Source organism: Colius striatus, chromosome Z, assembly GCF_028858725.1.
Source record: "Colius striatus isolate bColStr4 chromosome Z, bColStr4.1.hap1, whole genome shotgun sequence".
Taxonomy (NCBI): Eukaryota; Metazoa; Chordata; class Aves; order Coliiformes; family Coliidae; genus Colius; species Colius striatus.
Window position 1 is genome coordinate 58,768,579 of NC_084790.1, and position 21,018 is coordinate 58,789,596.

The window sequence follows — 21,018 nt, forward strand, 5'->3', positions numbered from 1 at the left end:
AGAAAATACTAAGAAAAATCACTCCTTTGTGTGGATCAGCAAAAACCTCAGATGCTCATTCTACACAAATTCTGAAGCAAGTATGAACTATACAAATTCTGCAAGGTTTAGTAGTCCTTCCAAGAAATGTGAGTCTGGTTATATTGTGACTTAAGATGTCTTTCTGGGAATTAAGAGGAGTGAAAATAAGCTGTGTCCCTAGAGAAACTAATATATAACAAATCTGCAACCACTACCAGATTGGTGATGTTAGGGTATTTCTAGGCAGGCTGTATATTACTATGCAATGACATAGGACTTCATGGTACCCACATTCCTGCTTGCCTTCCATTTATGTCAATGTTTTAAAACCTGTCTGGCAGTCTGTGCTGTTGAATTTGTTGAGCATTCACACTTACCATATGTCAGCACACCAAGCCACAAATACACAGAAACATACACTAAACAAACACAGATCAAATGCATATTTGAAGGGAAGTAGTAAGCTGCCACCCCAGGTCTCATCAATATAAAATAAAATTTATAGAATATAACCCACTGAATTTCTGATAGAAGTGGGGAATGAAGACTAAGCTTGCTTAGGTGCAAACAGCCTACAACTTGAGAAGAAATCTCCAACATTAATTTTTTTGTTTCTTCTGCCAACATCTTTCTCTGGGTTTTTTTTTGTTTTTTTTTTTTTTTTTCCCCATTAAACTATTTTAGGTATCTTCTTTATTTGCCTTCTAATTGTCTATACAGTGCTCTCTTTTTTTCTCATACATAGCTTAATCAAGACTGTCAGGAAAAATAATGCACCAAACACTCAAAATAATAAGTATATTTTGATGCCTTTATATAGGATGTGGGCAGTCTAATCCCTGCTTTCTTTTTACCTGCCTAAAGAGAGGTTCAACTCACAGATTATACAGGCACACTTCTGTTGAGCAGTATAGGATATCCTCATTTAATTCTGACCTACAGACTCTGAAAGTTTCCTACTAATATGTTTGAATTTCCATTAGGCTTAATGACTTACTGATGCTGATGCATCTTTGCAATGCAAACTCTACTGTGTAACCATACTATAAACTTACTTCCTTTCTGCTAAGCCCTGCTAGAACTACATTGTTTCCTAGAGGCTAGAATATTCTTTTGAGCTATACACAAGCTATAGAACTCCAGTGGCACCTAGAAGCTAGGGCTAGAAAAAGAGACACTCACTTTTTCATCCTGGAAATTGCTGTAATAAAGCACAAATGTATGTACACAGATGCACAAACTCAGATTGCACACACGTGTATATACAGACAAACATATCACTATTATCTTGATCACTCCAGCTCTTAGTATTTAAAGATACTGGGAAAGATGGACAGAATAGAGAAGAGAAACTTGGACCAGACATTTCTTACCATGTGCCACCCAGCCATGTTTACACTGATCACAGGTTCTCAGATTAATCTTCCCTGGCTGAAAACATTCACATGTGCAATTTACCAGTGTACAGCGGATGGCCTAGAAAAAGAAACAGAAAACACATATAAATGTCCTTCTTCTTTCTTGTACAAATTTGTTGTGAGGACTAGAAGTGCATTAATTTACGGCAAAAAACAGCCTCCTAAAATTCAAAGCATCGTTCATTCTTTTAAGTAGACATTAACTTTCTTTCAAAATAATATATCAGTATCCCTGAGCAATGCAATTGAAATACTTATTCAATAATAACACAGACTGTTGTCCCATGGAGACGAATACATTCCTGAAATCTTTCAAAGCATTACTCAATTTCCTTGAGGGGGAAAAAAAAAGTGGTAGCATAAGGATTCTGTAGGTGTTCTACAGGTTTCCTGGTTTTCCATCAACTGCCTAAAGGAAAATGTTGCTAGCAATGTCTTACTATAGCAGCATACCAGGTAGACTAAAGCCACAAGTGAAAAGAGGCAACAAAAACGTACAAAAAGGAGAACTGCAGATTTCTTTTCCCTTCCCTCACAGTATCCAAAAGCTACTCTCATGTTTCCTTTTGAGGGTTCCCATAAGAAACAACTCTGCTACAGAAAGGAGTTATGGATTTGATGTGTTCCCAAAATAGAAGAAAATTATCAAGGTATGAGAATAGGATTGATTCATAAAACATTCTGTAGCTTTTCTTTGCAACTATCAGTTTTTCCAACAATTAAGCACTGCCCGTTACCTCTTAGCACTCTCTATTTGTCAAACACATATTTCTGTTTCACAAAAGAGGAAACTATTTAAAAGCATCACTTCCAGAACTCCAGTCCCATGCAGAGATCTAAAATTTTCTTAAATAATACACCTTATTAATATCTTATCTCCATTTTAAAAAATCTTTCAAAATTTACACAGGTTTACTTTGACAAGGGCTAGTTACATCCACAGAAAAGTGACTATAAATTGAATGAGACTCTTTTTAATGTGTAACAGACATATGTTTTTAAATAATGTGGAAGATGACCTGTGCAATTCAAACTGCTATTAATAAATTTATGGCACGCATTTAGATGTAATTTGCATGGAGATTTCTGAGACAGAGGGGCTTATTCTGATCATTCATTCACAGATTAACAATCTACTGTAACTACCAGAGCTGCCAGGAAAAGATATCTCTATAGATTTAGATGCAATCAATGATTACTTGGGGGCTAAGGTGGGGGAAGGATGCTTGGTACCTATGGCCTCTGAGATACTGAAGCATTATGAAGGCTCTTGACTTTTCCAAACAATTAAAACCCACACATACATACTCTTTGTATATCAAAAGAAGAACTACCTTAACTATACTGACTTAGAGAAAATTAAATTCAACTTTAGCTTGGCCAAGCTAACCTCCTTGGTTGCTGACAATGAAAAAAGTTTTATTTTAAATGTTATATCTTTTTAGTTATTTATTTGCATCAGACAGCAATTTAAAGCCATTTATAGTTCACAGATCCACTTAAAATCTGACATATTTCTGGTATAAGAGTCCTTTCAACCCCCTATCCTATCTGGTCCTTTATGATCTTTTAATCTCAAAAACATAGGTGGGGCGAAAAAATCCTGCACTATTATGCGTGACAATTCAGAGTGCCACTCTCAATATCATCTGTCCAATGACTTATTAGCTAGGTTATAAAACACTACTGTACGTGTATGAGTGATTAAAATAATTAGTAATATGAAATATAAGAGTACTAAAGAAGTGCTGATTTTGCAAGAATAATATATGTGTTTGTGGGTTATGAGAAAAAAACTCTCCTGAAACGTCCTGTTTCATGTTCAATAGTTTATCGACTCAGTAATATATCAGGTCTCCACTGGTCAGTAATGGTGTTCTTTCTCTAATATGTTCATTAATTAATGAACTCGGTAATTAATTGTGTTGCAACAAGAAGGGCTCACAAAATGGTATTCTTTTTTCTTTTTTTTCCATAAAAGGTTTCATCACTTTTTTAAAATCTCTGCACCAATGTAATACACATTTGTTGTATTTGATGTTTTTTTGTCTTGTTCATGTGTCACAGTCTGTATAATAGAAATAATGTATATGTACACATTCTAGATGAAACTGTGTCATTTGCTTTATTAAGGCTCATCAGCATTTCCATTAAAACCCCACCTATATTTGGCCTAGAGGTTAACAGGTTGAATATAAAAATTTGATTCAGCTTGAACTTGAAATACACTGTCTCAGGCTAAGAGTTGGTTTATTACACACATTCAAAAATAATCCCTTGAGATATTATAAATTAAAGGGAGGGAAAAGTTTAGATGTTTCATGGTTCTTTTCACCTTCCCTGTGTAAGTCTTGATGGTGTAACATGCTGAAGGAGATTAACTAATTTGATTTCTACCTCGAATACATACTCCCCCAAAATTAATGGAAACTTTTCAGAAACATAAATATGTCAGCTTGCTCCTCAAATCACTAAATCTGAAAAATCTTCAAAAGGATATGAGAGTTTTGTAAAGTAATGTGGACTGGATCGAGAATCTACAAAGAAAAGTAACATAGCCAAAACACTTAGCCTGGCATTAACTTGGTTACTTTTTCTACAAAGAGTGTGTTGATGCCAGGTTGTAATCTGGTCTCAGTTTCCCAAACCATCACTGAGTATCTCATGCATACTTCTGAGTGATAACCCCTTAAGATGCAAGATGCTCATTTGGGACTGGAAAAACTCACATTTTTGTTCACTTTCTGGCATGATCATGGGCTTTGATCAGACTTTGCTAGCCTTCATTCCCTAAATGATAATCTGACACAACGATAGTAAATTGTTATCAGGGTAAATGAAACTAAAACTGTGAGGCTATTGATAATATCAATTAGAATTTAGTCTCTACTTTAAGGATTAATTTTTCACTTTATTCAGTTAATCTAGAATTGTTGTAACTACCTCAGATCACTACAATATTCAGTATCAAACCAGACTAGCTTGGCAGAAGGAAGATTCAAGATGCCAGGAATAGCATGTGCTCCTACACACACAGATGGAACACAAAAGAAAGCATTGTGTTTAAAGACCTTCACAATGAAACCAACATATGTACTAAACATTGCAAGGATATGCATCTGAACTTTTAACAGTATCTTTCTACTGGTTTTCAATAGCATTTAACATATGCACAAAAGTCACTGACAGTTTTGTGCAGCATGCTTGAGAATGAGCCAGAACAACAGTAGAAGATGAATGAGGCATAGATACACCTAAGAATCCAAAGCTTTAATGCAGTCCCCACATTCCTCAGCAGACAGATGTTAAGGTACGGAGGATAAAAGCACAGTAGCTGGTGCAATTGTAGGTAGCAGCATGAATTGGTGTCACTGTAGTTGGAGATCTGTTACTGCTTAATTTGAAAGTGGTGGGGTGGGGAGTAGTTATAATAAAAGATTATGGATGAGTTTGCAGCAGCTAAGTATTGCAACTGCTGTTCAAACCTGCTAAAAAGTGTGTAGAAAAATCCAAGGGTAGAGCAGTGCTAAATTTTTGCCAGAAAGTCCTTCTGAAAGGGTACTGCTACGCATTCCAGAAGTCATGAACTATAATTCTGCCTTTGCAACATATTGCTAAAATGTTCATGTAACAGGACTTTGTGTACTACCCTATTTTGTAAGGAAAGAAATAGAAATTCTTCCTGACTATGGCTTTCCTCAGAAACTCCTCCAAGAAAGATAAACAGAAACGAAAATAAATCAATGACCTTGCATAGCAAGAGGAACAGTAAAATCAGTAGATACAGGCTTTCTCTGTACCAGCTGATAGGCAACCATGTATTTAGATGACTACTTATGGGTTAAGTTGCTCAAGCAGGCTACAAAAAATGTTTTTCTACAGACTCTTGAAAAGTGCCATTATGTTCTACTGCACCAATAGTCTGCATATAACGTGAGTTCTCAGACATTTTTCTACATCCCTTTAGTCGAGTTCCTAATATAATGCTCCTTGCATTTCTACAAAAATTACAGTGGCCCTTGAGGATCTGTGTAGGAAGTGGACTGGATTTCAGCAGAATAATTTTAAACATTTTACACAACTGACTCCTTAAATTCTAAAGCAATTCTATTCAGGTTTAAAAACAAAATACACATATACAAGAATAAAGTAATGGCTTAAGAATTGACACAGAAACATTCAGAAATACCTTGCTTCTCTCTTTGAGATCTTCTTCTTGTAGAGTGTAATGCAGACAGAAGCGAACTTTACCTAATATTACAGCATGTGACCTAGTACACCTATGGATAAGTTTATATGGCTAACATCAGAAGATGTTAAGACCTGACTTCTGCGGGTTTCCCCCAGACCAAAGATATTCATTTAACACAGTCTGGGTGACTTAATTTTATCTAAGAAGTAAATATTATTCACATATTAATAGTAACAGCCTATAGCAGTAATGGAAAATCAATCTGTCTGGCTGTCTTGCAGAGCTTCCAAGGAATAACCTATCATGAAAGGGACCACAGTAAGGGAGAAGGAGGAGAACGTGTAAAGAAGAGGTATGATTTCTCCTCTGGAGTTCTTACAAGTAATCACAAGGAGGCATTTTAAAATGACGCAACATTCTGGAGAGACAGATAAGTTTTGCAGCTTCCTTTATTCTGAATTTTAACAGTGTATCCAACAAAAATGCTTAATATGACTTGTGACAAGGCTCCAAGAGCCCTGTGAGGTTAAACAGTGTCTTAGTGAAATTTCAGTTACATCCTTCTATGCAGTGGATAGTGATAATAAAGCCTTGGCCTTAATGTCCTTGCTTCATCTTTCTCATGTACAACAAGGTATTTAAGAAATGTCTTCTATCAAGCCATCAATGACATACGGAATCACAGTGCATCTGAATACATAACATAGTCAACTATACTCACTCTCTTTACACAGAAGTTACATAGAATCATTTCATCTGGAAGAGATCTTTAAAATCATCGAGTCCAGCCTTTGTCCTAGCCTTATCAATGACTGGACCATTGCCCTAAGTACAACATCCAACATCTACTTGTCTAAAGTGTCTAACATATATTTATGCTACAGAGCTCAATCTAAATCCGCTGTTATCAATCACAAGTGCATGAGGCTTGAGGCTGATTTGGTCCAGTGTCAGAGGAATCTTTTTAGTGAGACTTCAAAACACCAAACTGGTGTGTAAGTGCAGTTCTTTATAGCTGCATTAAAACCAGTAAGCCTCTGTGAGCATACACTCCACACAAATATACTAGTAAGAGTGCCAGGGTTTTTAAACATACACATACCATGTTAACCCTACTTAAAAATTAGATTTTGCATAATATAGTTATTCACAAGTTCTACATATTTTAGTAGTATGGGCAAGAACTTTCCATATTTAGTAACAGAATAAATAAACTTGTTTATGATTTTAAAACCAATAAAAAGTTTTGGTGGTACATATACAAAAATTTGAAATTTTGGTGGTACATATCAATAAGTTTGAAATTTGGGTGAAATGATGGTAAGTGTTGGAAGAGTAAAAGCAAAAAGCATTTGTTGCAAATTATCTCTCAGCTTTAAGAAAAAAACAATCCCAACATGTTGAGTACAATTTTTCTACTACTAGAACGGTTTTAAATCTAGATTACAAATATGTTAACACCTAATCTTGAATTAATATTTTCTTGAAAGTAAGTAACATTTAATAACACTTAAGTAATACTTAATAATTACTAAAAAGTAATTATTACGAGAATAATTTAAAGCCATACAGTACTTGGTCTCAAGACATGATAGTACTAAAAAGTAATCAAAATTAGCAAGGAAGAGGTTGATGAGAAACAGATCCATACTCTGGTTGCTACATGTTGACTAATGACAAAAGTCATTAGTCAATGACAAAAAAAATATGAAGTATCAGACAGATAAGTCCTGTAAGTGTTTCAGCATTTTTATAACAGAAAATCTTCTCTACCATGAAGTTTTTCTTCCTGATTCATGGTTATAAAGTGAAGATAAAATCTGTCTCTTTAAGTCGGCACTATTGCTCAGCACAGAATTGTACCATATTACAGTTTTATATTGGGATTTTTTTCTTTCTTTCTTTTTCAGAGCACATTTTACAAACAGCTCTTAGAAAAACTGTCACTCCTTTACTATTTTAGGAATCCAAATAAACTCTTGTCTCTTGTCAGTTAAGTATTTCTTTAAAAGAGTACAGTATAAATTCTGCTATGTAAAAGGAAATCCCAATGAAATTATACTATTTTTCATACCTGGCAAATCACAAGTAAAACTGAGTTTCTTTTAAATTAACACTAAAAGGAGAATCTTTTGCATACTGACATTTAGGAAATGCACAATGTGACTTGCCTATAAATACCAAACTTGCCTAAGTTTGGTATTATAGGGTATTTTTGTGGTTTAACTCTAGCCAGTAACTAAGTATCACGCAGTCCCCAATCATTCTCCCCTTGTGGGATGCAAGAGAATATCAGAACAGTAAAAGTAAGACTTGTGGATTGAGGTAAAGAGTTTAATAGGTAAGCAAAAGCCAGTCGTACAAGCAAAGAGAAATAAAGAATAAATTCCCCATTTTCCATGGGCAGGCAGGTGTTCAGCCATCTCCAGGAAAGCAGGGTCCCAAGACATGTCAATGGTGACTTAAGAAGACATATGCTACCAGTCCAAATGTTCCTCCCATTCCTTCTTCTTTCCCCAACTTTCATTGCTGAGTATGACATCATAATGTCATATTGCCTGGGATGTCCCTTTGGTTGTTTGTGGTCAGCTGTCCCTGCTGTGTTCCTTCACAACGCCTTTTGCAACCGCAGCCCACTCATTGGTGGGGTCGGGTGAGAAACAGGTAAGACCTTGATAAATAAGCAATCTGCAGTGGTTCAACACTAAGCTAGACTTTAGGACAACCTTTTATATTTGAAACCAAAAACTTTTGTCCTTATTAAATTGCTCACACATTTGACAAGACTTAGAAAAACAACTACAGATACTGTGGACCACCAAATACACTCATAATTCATTGTTGGCACATAATTGTGCCTACAATGTTATGAGACAATCACTAAAAGTCACAACTTGGGTATATTTCATTAATCATTTAAGCTTGTCTGCTAAAAAAACAAAATAAAAAAATCTTGTTTTTCAAAAGCAAGAATGGTCCAGTGTCCCCACTGTTACAGTTGTCTATATATTTTGTTTGTACTTCAGAATATTTAATTGCTCAACCTGTACTAGTTTGGATTGTAGTGCATGACACTGTAAAATTAGTTTCAAGATAAACTATTCCTTCCCTTTTTCTAACGTTCCTTCTCCAGTAACATTAGAAAAAGCAGATAGAAATCACTACACCTTTCCTAAGTTGGAAATGTATATTTTAACTTCTAAGAAAGAAGGAAAATTGGTGTGAAAGTGTTTGCTGTATTTTCCACTGATTGAAAAGTATATATGCAGAAGTATTTATGCTTCTACAAGTAAACCTAATGTCTCCTTTTGCAATCCTGGTATAAAAGTGACAATTCTTAAACTCACCTACAATTTTTATATAGGTTATTCTGCAACCAAAACATTGGACAGAAAGTGGAAGAATGTCTTGATTCTGATCCTGAGTCTGCCATTTCCTCAGATGCATTGTGTGGCACTGGTCAAGTCACTTGACCACACAACTTTTAACTGCCTGATCTGTGAAAACTGGACAATGATACTATGTGCCATTTCCAGAGATTAATGAACTGGTTGCACAATATGAAGTATGAGGACAGAAAGTAAGGCAGAAGCATGAAGCATTACTATTTCTTCTATTGGCATAAAAGCTGTAACAGACTGTTTTTTAATGCTACAACTTTAGGCTGGTTTACCATTGGTAAAAGAACAATTTTTAAAACATGAATAATCAATACACAAAATAACCTTAACTGACAGATGACCATTTTTAACTTCAATACCAAGGGCCTAAGAATGCTTTGCCCCCCCCAAAAAACTTTGCATTTCTATGGTCTTGAACACGAATGCAATTCAATGAAGTTTCAGATCTCTCCCATTCAGAGATACTCAGGTATCTTCCGAGTCGTTACTGCTTTGCAGTATTTTATTAGCAATTTTACAGCTGACTATATTAGTACTGTTTCTTACTTATAGAGTGAATGGAGTTTAATCCAGTTGGCAGCCAGTTACCAGTGGTGTTCCCCAGGGCCCTGTGCTGTGGTCCATTCTGTTTAACATCTTTATCAATGACCTTGATGAGGGGATTGAGTGCACCCTCAGTAAATTGCCTGAGGACACAAGGCTGGGTAGAAGCCTAGATCTGCTTGAGGGTAGGAAGTTTTTTGAGAGGGATCTGGACAAGCTAGAGCAATGGGCCGTGGCTACTGGCATGAGGTTCAACAAAGCCAAGTGTTAGGTCATTCATCTGGGCCAAAACAAGCCCAAGCAATGCCACAGGCTTGGGGCAATGTGGCTGAAAACCTGTCTGGCAGAAAAAGACCTGGGGGTGCTAATCAACAGCTAGCAGTGTGACCAAGTAGCCAAGAAGGCTAATGGTATCCTGGCTTGCACCAGAAATAGTCTGACCAGCAGTGACAAGGAAGTGATTGTCGCCTTGTACTACGCATTGGTGATGCCACAGTGTGTCTGTTGTGGTCCCCTCACTACAAGAAGGACATTAAGGTACTGGAGTGTATCCACAGATGGGCAACTGAGCGAGCTGGAGATGTTTAGCCTAAAGAAGAGGAAGCTATGATCACTCTCTACAACTACCTGATGGGGAGGTGTAGTGAGGTAGTGGTTGATCTCTCTAGTAAAGAATGAGACAATATCAGGAAATGGGCTCAAGTTGCACCAAGGGAGGTTTAGATTGGACATCACAAGAACTTCTTCACCGAGAAGGTTATTAAGCATTGGAACAGGCTGCCCTGGAGGTGGTGGAGTCACCATCTCTATAGATACTCAAAAGATACACAGATGAGGTGCAGAGGAATAAGGTTTAGTTTAGTGATGGGCTTCGCAGTGTGAGGTCAGTGGTTGGACTTGATGATCTTAAAGGTTTTTTCCAACCATAATGATTCTGTGAGTCTGTGAAAGATAACCTAGCCTTTAAGTATTTCAGAAAACCATTTTCAACTATTCTTGAAAAAAAAGAATGAGACTAAAAAAATAAGGAAAAAGAATAAAATGTCATTTTTACTGTTGCATTTAAGTCAAGAGTTACTCTTCAATCCTACCTTAGATACTTTCAAAAGCAGAAACCTGTGAAAAGGAATGCTACCTAGACTCTTCTAGAGAAAACAAATATAATGCAGTATAGCTTTGTTATTTTCCAGGAATTTTATGTAGGCCACTTTCATCCCAATTCTACACACTCTACTCACAGTGCTGCCAACAGGATATTTTACCAAAGCTGCAGGTACAGCATAACCCTATGTTTACATACCATGAAAACTAGCCTGAGGTTCCCAGGCACCATAGTCAAAGTTGTTTGCACTGAAAAAATTAAGACTGACAAGCGCTTCTTTCCTTAAAATTTTAACAAAAACACATGATTGATTTAAGAATGAAATTCCCTGTGCCTGAGAGCAGATTAGTAAATGCAGACATTTGTTCTTATAGATGAAAATCAGATTCATGTCACGAAGCCACGAAGTTCAGCTACAAACTGTGTCAAGGCAAGAACTAGTGCTGGCCAAATACCCAGCAATGTGGATGGATGGACCTGCAAAATACCTCACATACCCTCCTCTACTCATTACTCTTTGAGATAGTAACATGGCTAGCCCCACACAGCTCCTCACCTCAAGTAAGCACAACAGTCTCCTTTACAGTGCACAAGAGGCAAGCTGCTTCCACTGGTTTTCCTGCCCTGTGCACCCTGGATCATTTATTCTGCTCTGGTGAACCCCCTCCTTCAGTACTGCATCTAGGTCTCTAGCCCTCAGCACAGGAAAGACATTGACCTGTTGCAGGAGGTCCAGAAGATGGACACAAAAATAGTCAGCATGGTGGACTACCTCTTTGATGAAGAAAGACTGATAGAGTTGGAGTTGCTCTACCTGTAGAAAAGAAGGCTCTGGGGAGATCTCATTGCTGCCTTTCAGTACTTAGAGAGGGCTCATAGGAAAGATGGAGACAGATTTTTCTAGCAGGGCTTGTTGTGACAGAACAAAGCATAATAGTTTTAAACTAAATATGGGTAGATTTAGACTAGATATTTATTTAGATATTTTTTACGAGGAAGTCACTGAAACTCTGGAACAGGTTGCCCACTGAGGTTGTAGATGCCTAGTCGCTGGAAACATTCAAGGTCAGGCTGGATGGGGCTGTGAGCAGCTTGATCTAGTTGAAGATGTCCCTGCTTATGGCAGAGGGTGGACTAGATGACCTTTAAATGACAGACTTACAGTCTGTTCAGTAAAAAATACAAGTGAAATATGTATGAAGTATGAAAAAATGTCACCTTTAACAGATAAATAAGGAATCTTATAAGAAAAATTTAAATAGCCACATAAAACTCTGTTGTCATAATGAATATTTGGTATTTTATTTTTCACTGTCTTCTCCTGTAAGTCAAAAGAACAATCAAAATCTGATTTAAACAACAGAAAAGGTAGTATGGTTTCTGAAATAGCTATTCCTTTCAGTCCATTTATTCAGAAATTCTCCTTTAAAAATATCACAAACACATTGTTTATTATCTAATTTGCTATCAGTCTTTTCGTTACCTTCTCAGATGTTACTGTATTCTGGATTAAAAATTATGTACTTTTAATTTGGCAAAAAAAAAAAATTTACATAGATTTAGACTGCATTGTACTGCATTTTAATTAGTGCAGATAAATATGAGTTCTATAGAAGTTACATTAAAAAGTTATAATTAAGGATTTTATGGTTTGGAAAATAAATGCAATGAATGAAAATTTATTAGAAAAGTTTGAGTATTTTCTGAAAATACTTTTTAACTCATCAAGGTCAACACTCTGTACCACGTAACATGTTTTTAAGTTATTACTCAAAGCAATAACTTCTTATTTAAATTAGAGACTCAATCCGGCACTGCTCCTTCAGTGGTCAACTCTCTGTCAGCCACAAAACTGATATTGTAATCACGTAAGAACAAGTAGACCACACAGCCATGTTTTTTTCCTCTAAAAATGCCAGATTAACAGCTGAAAATTCTTCCATTAATTGGATAATGATCATTAAACTTGTATTTTTTTTATTCATGTATACTTCAAGTTTTGCTTCTTCAACACCTCCCCAAAACAAAGCCATGGAATTTTTGCACAAGGGTTTGCTAACATATACTCCATCCCTTCAGTTTATGTATGAGAGAGAAGAATTACAGTAAATGTGAAATAGATAAAATGTTTTTCTTTGGCCAGAATGGAGCATGATTACATATGAAACCACACATTGAGAGATAGAGATAGAGACAGAGAGGAAAAAAAAAAAAAAAGGAAAAAAAAAGTTATTGGTTTTCTCAGAAGGATTTTCTTTTATACATAGCTTTATCCTATAATTTTGTCCCTGTTGGGCACACTGCCTAAATTTAAACACAAACAGTCAAGCAATGAAGAAACATTACCACATTTACTGTGAACAAAAACTCCCAGTTGTACAGTGAAATTTTAATACATTTCAACTTATCTCTTTTACTAATGGGGAGAGTACAAACCCTGCAGGAATTCGCTCTGCAAACTGGTAATTACAGTAGACTCAGTTTTTTATAATGCATATGTATAGTCAGACACAAGAACCATAGCTGCCCTTTTGATGTAGGTTACAATAGGAATGTTTAAAAAAAATTATGAAAATCTACAGCAATTCTAAAGGAATGCATTATTTCATGGGAAGTTGTCCTTTAGCTATACTCCAGAACACAAATATACATAATACAATATAATACACATATATTTCTTTGCATTTATAAACTGAAGCACAAGCTTTATCAGCCCATTCTTTTTATTTGAGTGGGGTTTTTTTTCCCAATGTACAGAATAAATCTGCCCCTACTGGTACAAAGCTAGATTTTCTGTCCTACAGTATCATGTATGAGCTCAGAAGAAGATTTTTTTTTTCCCAGGCCTCTTCCTCTGCACAACCTTCAAATTTAAATAGTTTTGATCTTCATATTTATGTCTCATTAAATCATTATAACACATATTTAAAAGCACTATTTCAATTGCACAGATTTACAACATACAATGTCCAACTCAGCTAAGATAGGACATGCTGTCTCTGGCAGAACATGTTTGAAGTGTACACAAAGACAGATTTAATTTAATCCATGGAGGGATATGAAATCAAAGTAAGATCTATTGCCACTATCACACATAGGGACAATATTTATCTTTAATAGAATAAGGAAAAGACAGAGTTATATGTTTACTAAAAAAAGAACAAAGTATAAGACAAGTAAGGGCCTGTAATTATATACACAGTTCTAGATGTTTTATGGTCTGCATCGGCTTTTTAAAATGCCTATCAACACCCTACTTGATTCTGCAAATACTCACATTCTCATTGTTTTTATATATACATTCATTACCTTCTCTCTAAAGGTAAAAAAATCTTCTCACACAATCCAATAAATAATTAAATCATTGTACCCTCTAAGTACAACACACACAAAAAAATCCTATCAGAATTCCAGTTTCTGAGGTCCCTGTAAACAGAAACATCTTCAAAATTACCAGAAAAACAAGCCATATGTTTAGCAATTAATTTTAAAAATGATTTGTCAATACACCTTACACTTACCTAGCATCATTTTGAGATAAATGCTGCATATTCACCAGTTTGCAACACCCAGCTTGGTAGAAACAGAATCTACCTATCTCTGCTAAACAGCTCCTATGTGTTACGTTGATTTCAGTAACATGAAATATTTGCAAGGTTCCCTTACTATAGAAGAGCATGTTCACAGCTCAAAACAGTCCCAGGTAAAGTCACTAGACTTCCAGGCTTCATTCTTCAAGTATTGTAAGTTGATATCACAAGGAAATGGCATAACTCAGTGTCAATGATTACTTGCAATTGCCAGTGAGGAACCAAAGTCTTAAAAAAAACTGTAAAAATAGTGATATCGAGAAGGTCTCTCTTGTAAGACTTTGAAACACGCTTTCCATGGAGACCTTATTAGAACCCTTGAAATTTTTTATGAGTTTAAAGTTTTCATTTCTCTTATTGTTAGATGCCAGCTCTCTCACAGCCTCTTCTCCATAGATGGCTGCTTTTAACAATTAAATGAATCTTTCTTCAAAAAGTGAGCTGTTAATGACTGTGGAATCATGTCTTTAATTTTTATTTTTTAATAAAAGAAACTTGATTGTAACTAAATTTAAAGAGACTTCTCATGCAGAATTAGGGAGTTGGGTACAAGGTGAGTATCAAATTGAACAAGGATGCTACACTAGGCTTACTAACAAAAGCCACTGCACTTTGTGTATATACAGTAAATATTTCACTAATTTCAATGAGAAAGTGAAATCTACAAAATACGAGAAGGAAAGAGAGTGAGAAATATATGTGCAAGAAGGTCTACAAGTGCAAACATTCATCACAGTAACAAATTCATTTTCTCAGAATAGAAACTAAACACTGTATCACTTACGGTTCTAGCTGATGCAATACTTATGATGTGCTTACTCAACAAGCCTCCCTTGAAAGCACATGGGAGGTAACACAAACTCACCCTCTGAAATCACCTTCACCACTGTGCATCATAATTAAAGTAACAACCCGGTCACAGTGGTTACTGTCTGTTCAGGGTGGGCAGAAGACATATGCAAAAGCCTAGTCTGAAACTCCAGAAACTCCAATCAAATCCAAAAAGAAATTGCTCTCGTTTATGTATTGCCACATGCAAAAGTGAACAATGCCTGTTTATGATACTAAAATCAGTGGTACTAAATGGGTGTAAAAAGACATGACATAATTTGGTATAAATGCTTTATTTGACAAAAGCATTACAGATCACTGACAATGACCCTCAGTATTTATTTACTGGCACTTCCCAATTTTAAGTGCTCATTTCAGTTTGAGACTCAATTGTGGAAAGCATACAGGACTTCAATAAATGCACAGGTTTTGTGGATCTTGATGTTAGGTAACCTTGTTCTTCCCTGTTACTGCTTATCTTTATAACATTATGGGTAATATTTGATCACACATAGGCAGAAAATAAAGAAAACCCATCAGAACCCAGGTGACTAAGGTTTAACAAGATAGTCCACATTGAGACTTGGGACAATATAATTTAAATTGCTGACAATGAAGCGAGGAAAGATTTTATGTTGGCTGTACACCTCCATGCTGAATGCATGTGTTACTTTTATAAACAACTTATGTTAATACAAAACCTGAAAGAGTAAAGGAATCCAGTGGCTTGCAAGGTATGCCTCAAATCTTCTTTGAGATGATGACTTGTAAAAGTAATCTCTGCTTCAATGGAGAGCAGACAACCCTGAACTGAGGGATACAGAAGTACTTAAAAATCTGTAGAGTCCAGTTGAGTACTTTTTGGGATTACAGCATTGTTCCGATTGTCTCTCTTTCATGTTTGCCCAGGAATTTAGATACAAGCAATTGTGTCTATAACAATAACCCCGAGCACCTGCTCTTCAGTGAGCAGCATCAGCATGAGAGGAGGGCAAAGGAAAGGAGAACAGAAACAGTTTCTCTGCTATTTTGTTGTTTAACTGATGGCTGTCGAAAAATTCTGTATCTCTTTAAAATATAAGAAGCAGTAAGCATAATACAAGTGAGAAGACCAACAAAGTGTAGAAAGAATACCACACAGTAGCACTGTTTTTTACTTGTGGCACTGGTCTCATAAATACTATCGCCTACTGTGCTGTACCTGCATATTTATTGCTATGTTAGGTAAGAAATGTTCAGTGCAGCTATTGTTTCTAGAGGTTTATACACTGTGCATTCATTTGTACAATGTCCTAAGATTAAGACTTCCATGTAATCAAATTGTTAGTTGTTTATATATTTGTGGTAGACCGTAGCCAGCCTATTACCACAGTTTCTGTCACAGTAACTTGCTCCTGACCAACAAATTTAAAGCAGGTAGTCAAGAGACACTATACTACTTGCTCTGACCTTATGAATTTAGTATTAATGTCTTGCATAATTCACAGTAATTGTAGCTGTATTGGGCCAAATTACTATTAAATTGTTTTTAAATTATGAATATCCTCTCTTTTGGTTTTGCATTGGAGATGGGGGGAAGAAAACAGATGATTCGTTAGCAAAGCACGTTTATAGAGACAAACAAGAACTCATATTGAAATACAGAAATAAGTTTTTCTCTTATAATAGCTTATCTAGGTGAACCTGCTTCTGCAGGGGGGTTGGACTAGATGATCTCTAAAGGTCCCTTCCAACCCCTACCATTCTATGATTCTATGATTCTATGATTTTCATCTACATGTATTTATTTAAAATCAGTCAAGAAGAACTCACATGCTAGATTGCACCCAAGGGAAAACCAGTAATCTAATAAAACAATTTTGTTTAGATATTCTATCACTTTTGGTTTTATTTAATGACATGACCTGTCACTGGTCTGACTTCAATACTACCCACTTCTGTCACACTATTAGGTAAATTTATACCTTGAAATGCATGCTCAAACATTACCTCTGGACCCTGAAGTCTTGTTTAGCCTCAGATGTAAGACAGATTAGGCAATGGTAGTTACAGCTTTGCTGCAACAACCTGCGTCTGTATCTCACAGCTAGAATATTCATATTCCCAGAATAGTGAAACTTTCAGAATTCTGCAGAAAGCGCAGAAAAAGCACACTAAGTAATGGAGAATGATTTCTGATTTTTTTTTTTTAAGAAATTGAGCTATTTTGCCAAGTAAAACTCATCTATTCAGACATATGTATTCAGCAGAGGATGACAATAGCTATAATATATGTCTCAGGAACAACTGGACCACTCCATCCAGAAGAATGTATTCTAGTATGCTGCATTAAAATAGGAGTAACTTTTGCCACTGGGCAGCACACATAGTATTTGAACCCATTTATCTTTGAGAATATTTTGGTATGATACATAAACACAGTAGTCATTTGTACATTGTATTTATCAGATCCTGACTGTATATTTTGATTTGCCAGTGTTCAGCACCTTTAAAAATCAAGCAACACACATCCTCATAGACAAAGCTGGATACACCCAGTGCATTCCCAGCTTCTTTATAAGGTCTCTCCTGACTTAGAGCAATACAATACTCAGTGCGTGTCTTAAGATTTCTTTCATTTTTCCTTCTGACAAACTGGTGTTAGATCACATTAAGTAGCATCAGTTACAGTAATCCGGCTGCTACTCAGTATATCAAGTGCTAAGCATGGGCTCTGCAAACAGGAATTCTCTTACTCTCTATGAAACAGAAATGCTCCTACTGTCTATGCAAAGACCAGTATACAGGACCTAATCCAGCATGCATAATTATGTGGGCACACTGTGCTCACGCTAAGCCCTGTATTTATTCCTGTCATAGCACCCAGCAGTTTATCACAGGACAAAACATACTTTGGTCACCATTTACTATATAAATTCTTTGCAGCAAACACATATGCTGTGCAAATTTGTGGAAAAAGTAGACCAGGCTAGTAGAAAGTGAAATGGCTCAGTATCTGCAAAACACTGGCCCAAAGCCTCTTTCCATTGCAATCAATAGGAATCTTGTCCTGTTTCACTGAAGGCAGAAAGAGTCTATGGTAACTTCTTTTTTAAAAAAAACCATTTTATGAAAAAGAGTCTAAAATAATAACCTGGAAGTCTGTCAGTAACGATCTCCCTTCCCCAAGGTTATAAAATTGAGAGGATTACGATATTGGAATGCAGTTGCTAAATTCTACCTGCTTTCTAGCATACTTCAATTGTATCAGCCCAAGTGAATGAAGTGCAGAGCTATCAGCCTAACCATCTGACAGCTGGGATCACATTCTGCTCTCAGCTTCTATTTTGATGCTCATATGGCAGCAGGACTGCAAAGGGATACTTAAATCTGTGGCAACCATAGCAGAGATCAATGGTACTCCTTATTCACAGACATTGCTATAGTTGCTCCTCAGTGCCCTTCCACCTCAGACAAATTCAGCAGCTTCTTTGATAACAGGTCTCAGACAGGTTCTTAATGCCACCCTCACTGTCACAAATGCCATTCCCTGAAGCCTTGGCTTTCATCTACCTTCACATATGCACATGTCACCAGCAGTTGTACAGTAAACATCTCTCTGTGCACATGAAGAGTTAAATCAGCCCTTAGTTGTAACCTTTTTTCTCCTGTGGGACAAAATCACAGGCCAAATGGAATGGGTTCCTTTGTCTAGACCTCAGAGTCTATGTCATGGACAACACTAGCATGAAACAAGCATACACATACAGAAATACTAAATTCAGCTCCAAGAAACTCATGTGTCACCTCATTACAGAAAGAAGATTTCCATAATGAAAAGTTCAAGTCACAGTGAGACAAATAGGAGATTTTTCTCTCATTTCGGTCAGAATTCCAACAGGTCATAATTAAAAGCACCATTTAGCCTAGTACTAATTAGTGATTGGTAAAACCAAGATGCAACCACAAGTAGACTCTCTCTCCACTCTGCTTACCACCTAATCCTCTTTGGTGTGAAAACTGTTCTGGAAATTGCATAAAAGCTGCCCTTCTGTTGAGATTTCCAGACTTTTCGGGTAACAACTCTGCCAGACACACCACAAAAACAGACTCTGTTACAGTATGTTGATAAGTCTGTTTCCACTCCTAGGAAAATCCAGATGGTGCAGAGGTGTGCGATTGTAATTTCTATACCCAGAAAATTTTAAAACCCCAGAATAGTTGTGGTTAGCTTAAGGATCAAATTCAGGTCAATTCCACTTTATCCACACTGATTCACTTCTCCCTATTTTTATTTGATTGTGGACAACACGTTTGCTGCTGTGAAATCATCAAAAAAGAGTAACTTCAGGAGTTTAAATGCAGACATGGGAGGAACAAGATGAACTAAGTAGCTAAGCAGGAAGTAAAACTCACGGTATTATTTTTTCACAACTTTCTAGAAAAATAACAATATTTTTTATCAGGAAACAAACACATTTCAGCTCTCACAAAATAGAAAATGGACATTCTTTATCAATTCATCTAAATTTAATTGAAGACTTTGAGCTGCACTCTGGCTTTTGGTATTTCAAAAAGCACTATTTACATGAAGAAAGTATCATGCCAAAAACCAGGAAGTGATGGTCCATTAATATTCATTACATGCCAACACTCAAAAAAAAAAGGAAAGAAAATCTAAGCTGCCAAGTTTACTTTGGCAAAGCTGTATGACATGATTTGTATTCAAAGCAAAATTTAGAAAAATGTCTTTAAATAAATGTAAATCCTTTTCAAATTGAAAAAGATCCCCACATAAAACAGAAGGAAAAAGCACTTCTGATTTCTAGCCTTTTTTCAATGCTAGACTGTACATAAGCAGTGATTAGTGAAGTACATTGTCACAAAGGACCTATGAGTTTAAGTTAGATGTACTTTTTCCGATCTTTCTAACAAAGAAATTGATTTGGTCAGCTATCATGAAGTTATAAATTAATTATATTTAATCCCCTCCCACCTATTTTTTAATATAAATATATACATACATACACAGCACCATTTAAAAATGTGTGCAAATTCCAGGTACAGACAATAATCCCAGTTTTCCTAAGAAAAGACCAAACTACACAAGAAGATGGCAGTGGCATTCAGCATGGTGTTAGCATATTTCTCTGAAATAAAAACACTAATTCATTGCCTGGTCAGAGCAGAGGCAGAAAAGGGGGTAGTGATGTCCATATTGCACAGCAGAATGAATGCCATGAAGAAATTCCTAAAACTCTTCTGCACAGCTTTGCAAAACAAATGAATGCAGGCAGAAATCTACACACATTTGGCCACATTGCTTCTAGTACTTGAGTACGTTTACATAAAAGCAGGGCATGTATCTCCCACCAGCACAGGACCAAGGGGTTGTCCATGAGATGCCCCAGTGACAGATGACACAAAAAAATCAATCTATCAGGGAAGTCAAGGTTCTGCCCTCAAAACAGAAACTCGGAGCTTCTGTTTATTCTTGTTTCAAATTTCACCTACTCATTGCAGTGGCTAGAAAAACAAAGGCATTTCTGAAGCCAAACCTAAAGACAAGGAACAGGCCCTCACATGACTCTGTGAAGATGCTGCTTCTAGTCCCATTTGGCTTACTTCCTGAGTGACTTAATGTATCTTCTCCTCAGTTCCTCTAGCTTTCAACCACAATTAGTAGCTCAGCAACACAGCCTGAGAATTAACTTTATAAAGCACAAATCTTCAAATTAGGAGAAGGCAGGAAAGCAAGTATGTATATGGGGGAGAGAAGTCTGAAAGGCTACATCTAGACCGTTGCTCTCTGTGCAATTCTGCGACCTCAAACATGTCTGGTCTTTCCTGATGTCTTGAGAAAGCCTAGTGTTTACCTTGTGCCGTCAGGCTGGGGAATGTGAGGTGAAGGGAACCACGGTCTGTGGTGCTGCCAAAGGCA

General features: G+C 36.4%; 1 protein-coding gene across 1 annotated transcript in view; it reads right to left on the reverse strand.

The window, feature by feature from the left end:
• The window catches only part of BNC2 (basonuclin zinc finger protein 2), a 319,723-nt gene that overhangs the window by 110,751 nt on the left and 187,954 nt on the right, over nucleotides 1-21,018 (reverse strand). Inside the window, exon 3 of the mRNA XM_062018638.1 lies at nucleotides 1,395-1,497. Coding sequence (XP_061874622.1) covers nucleotides 1,395-1,497 — 103 coding nt within the window. The remainder of the gene's footprint in view (nucleotides 1-1,394; nucleotides 1,498-21,018) is intronic.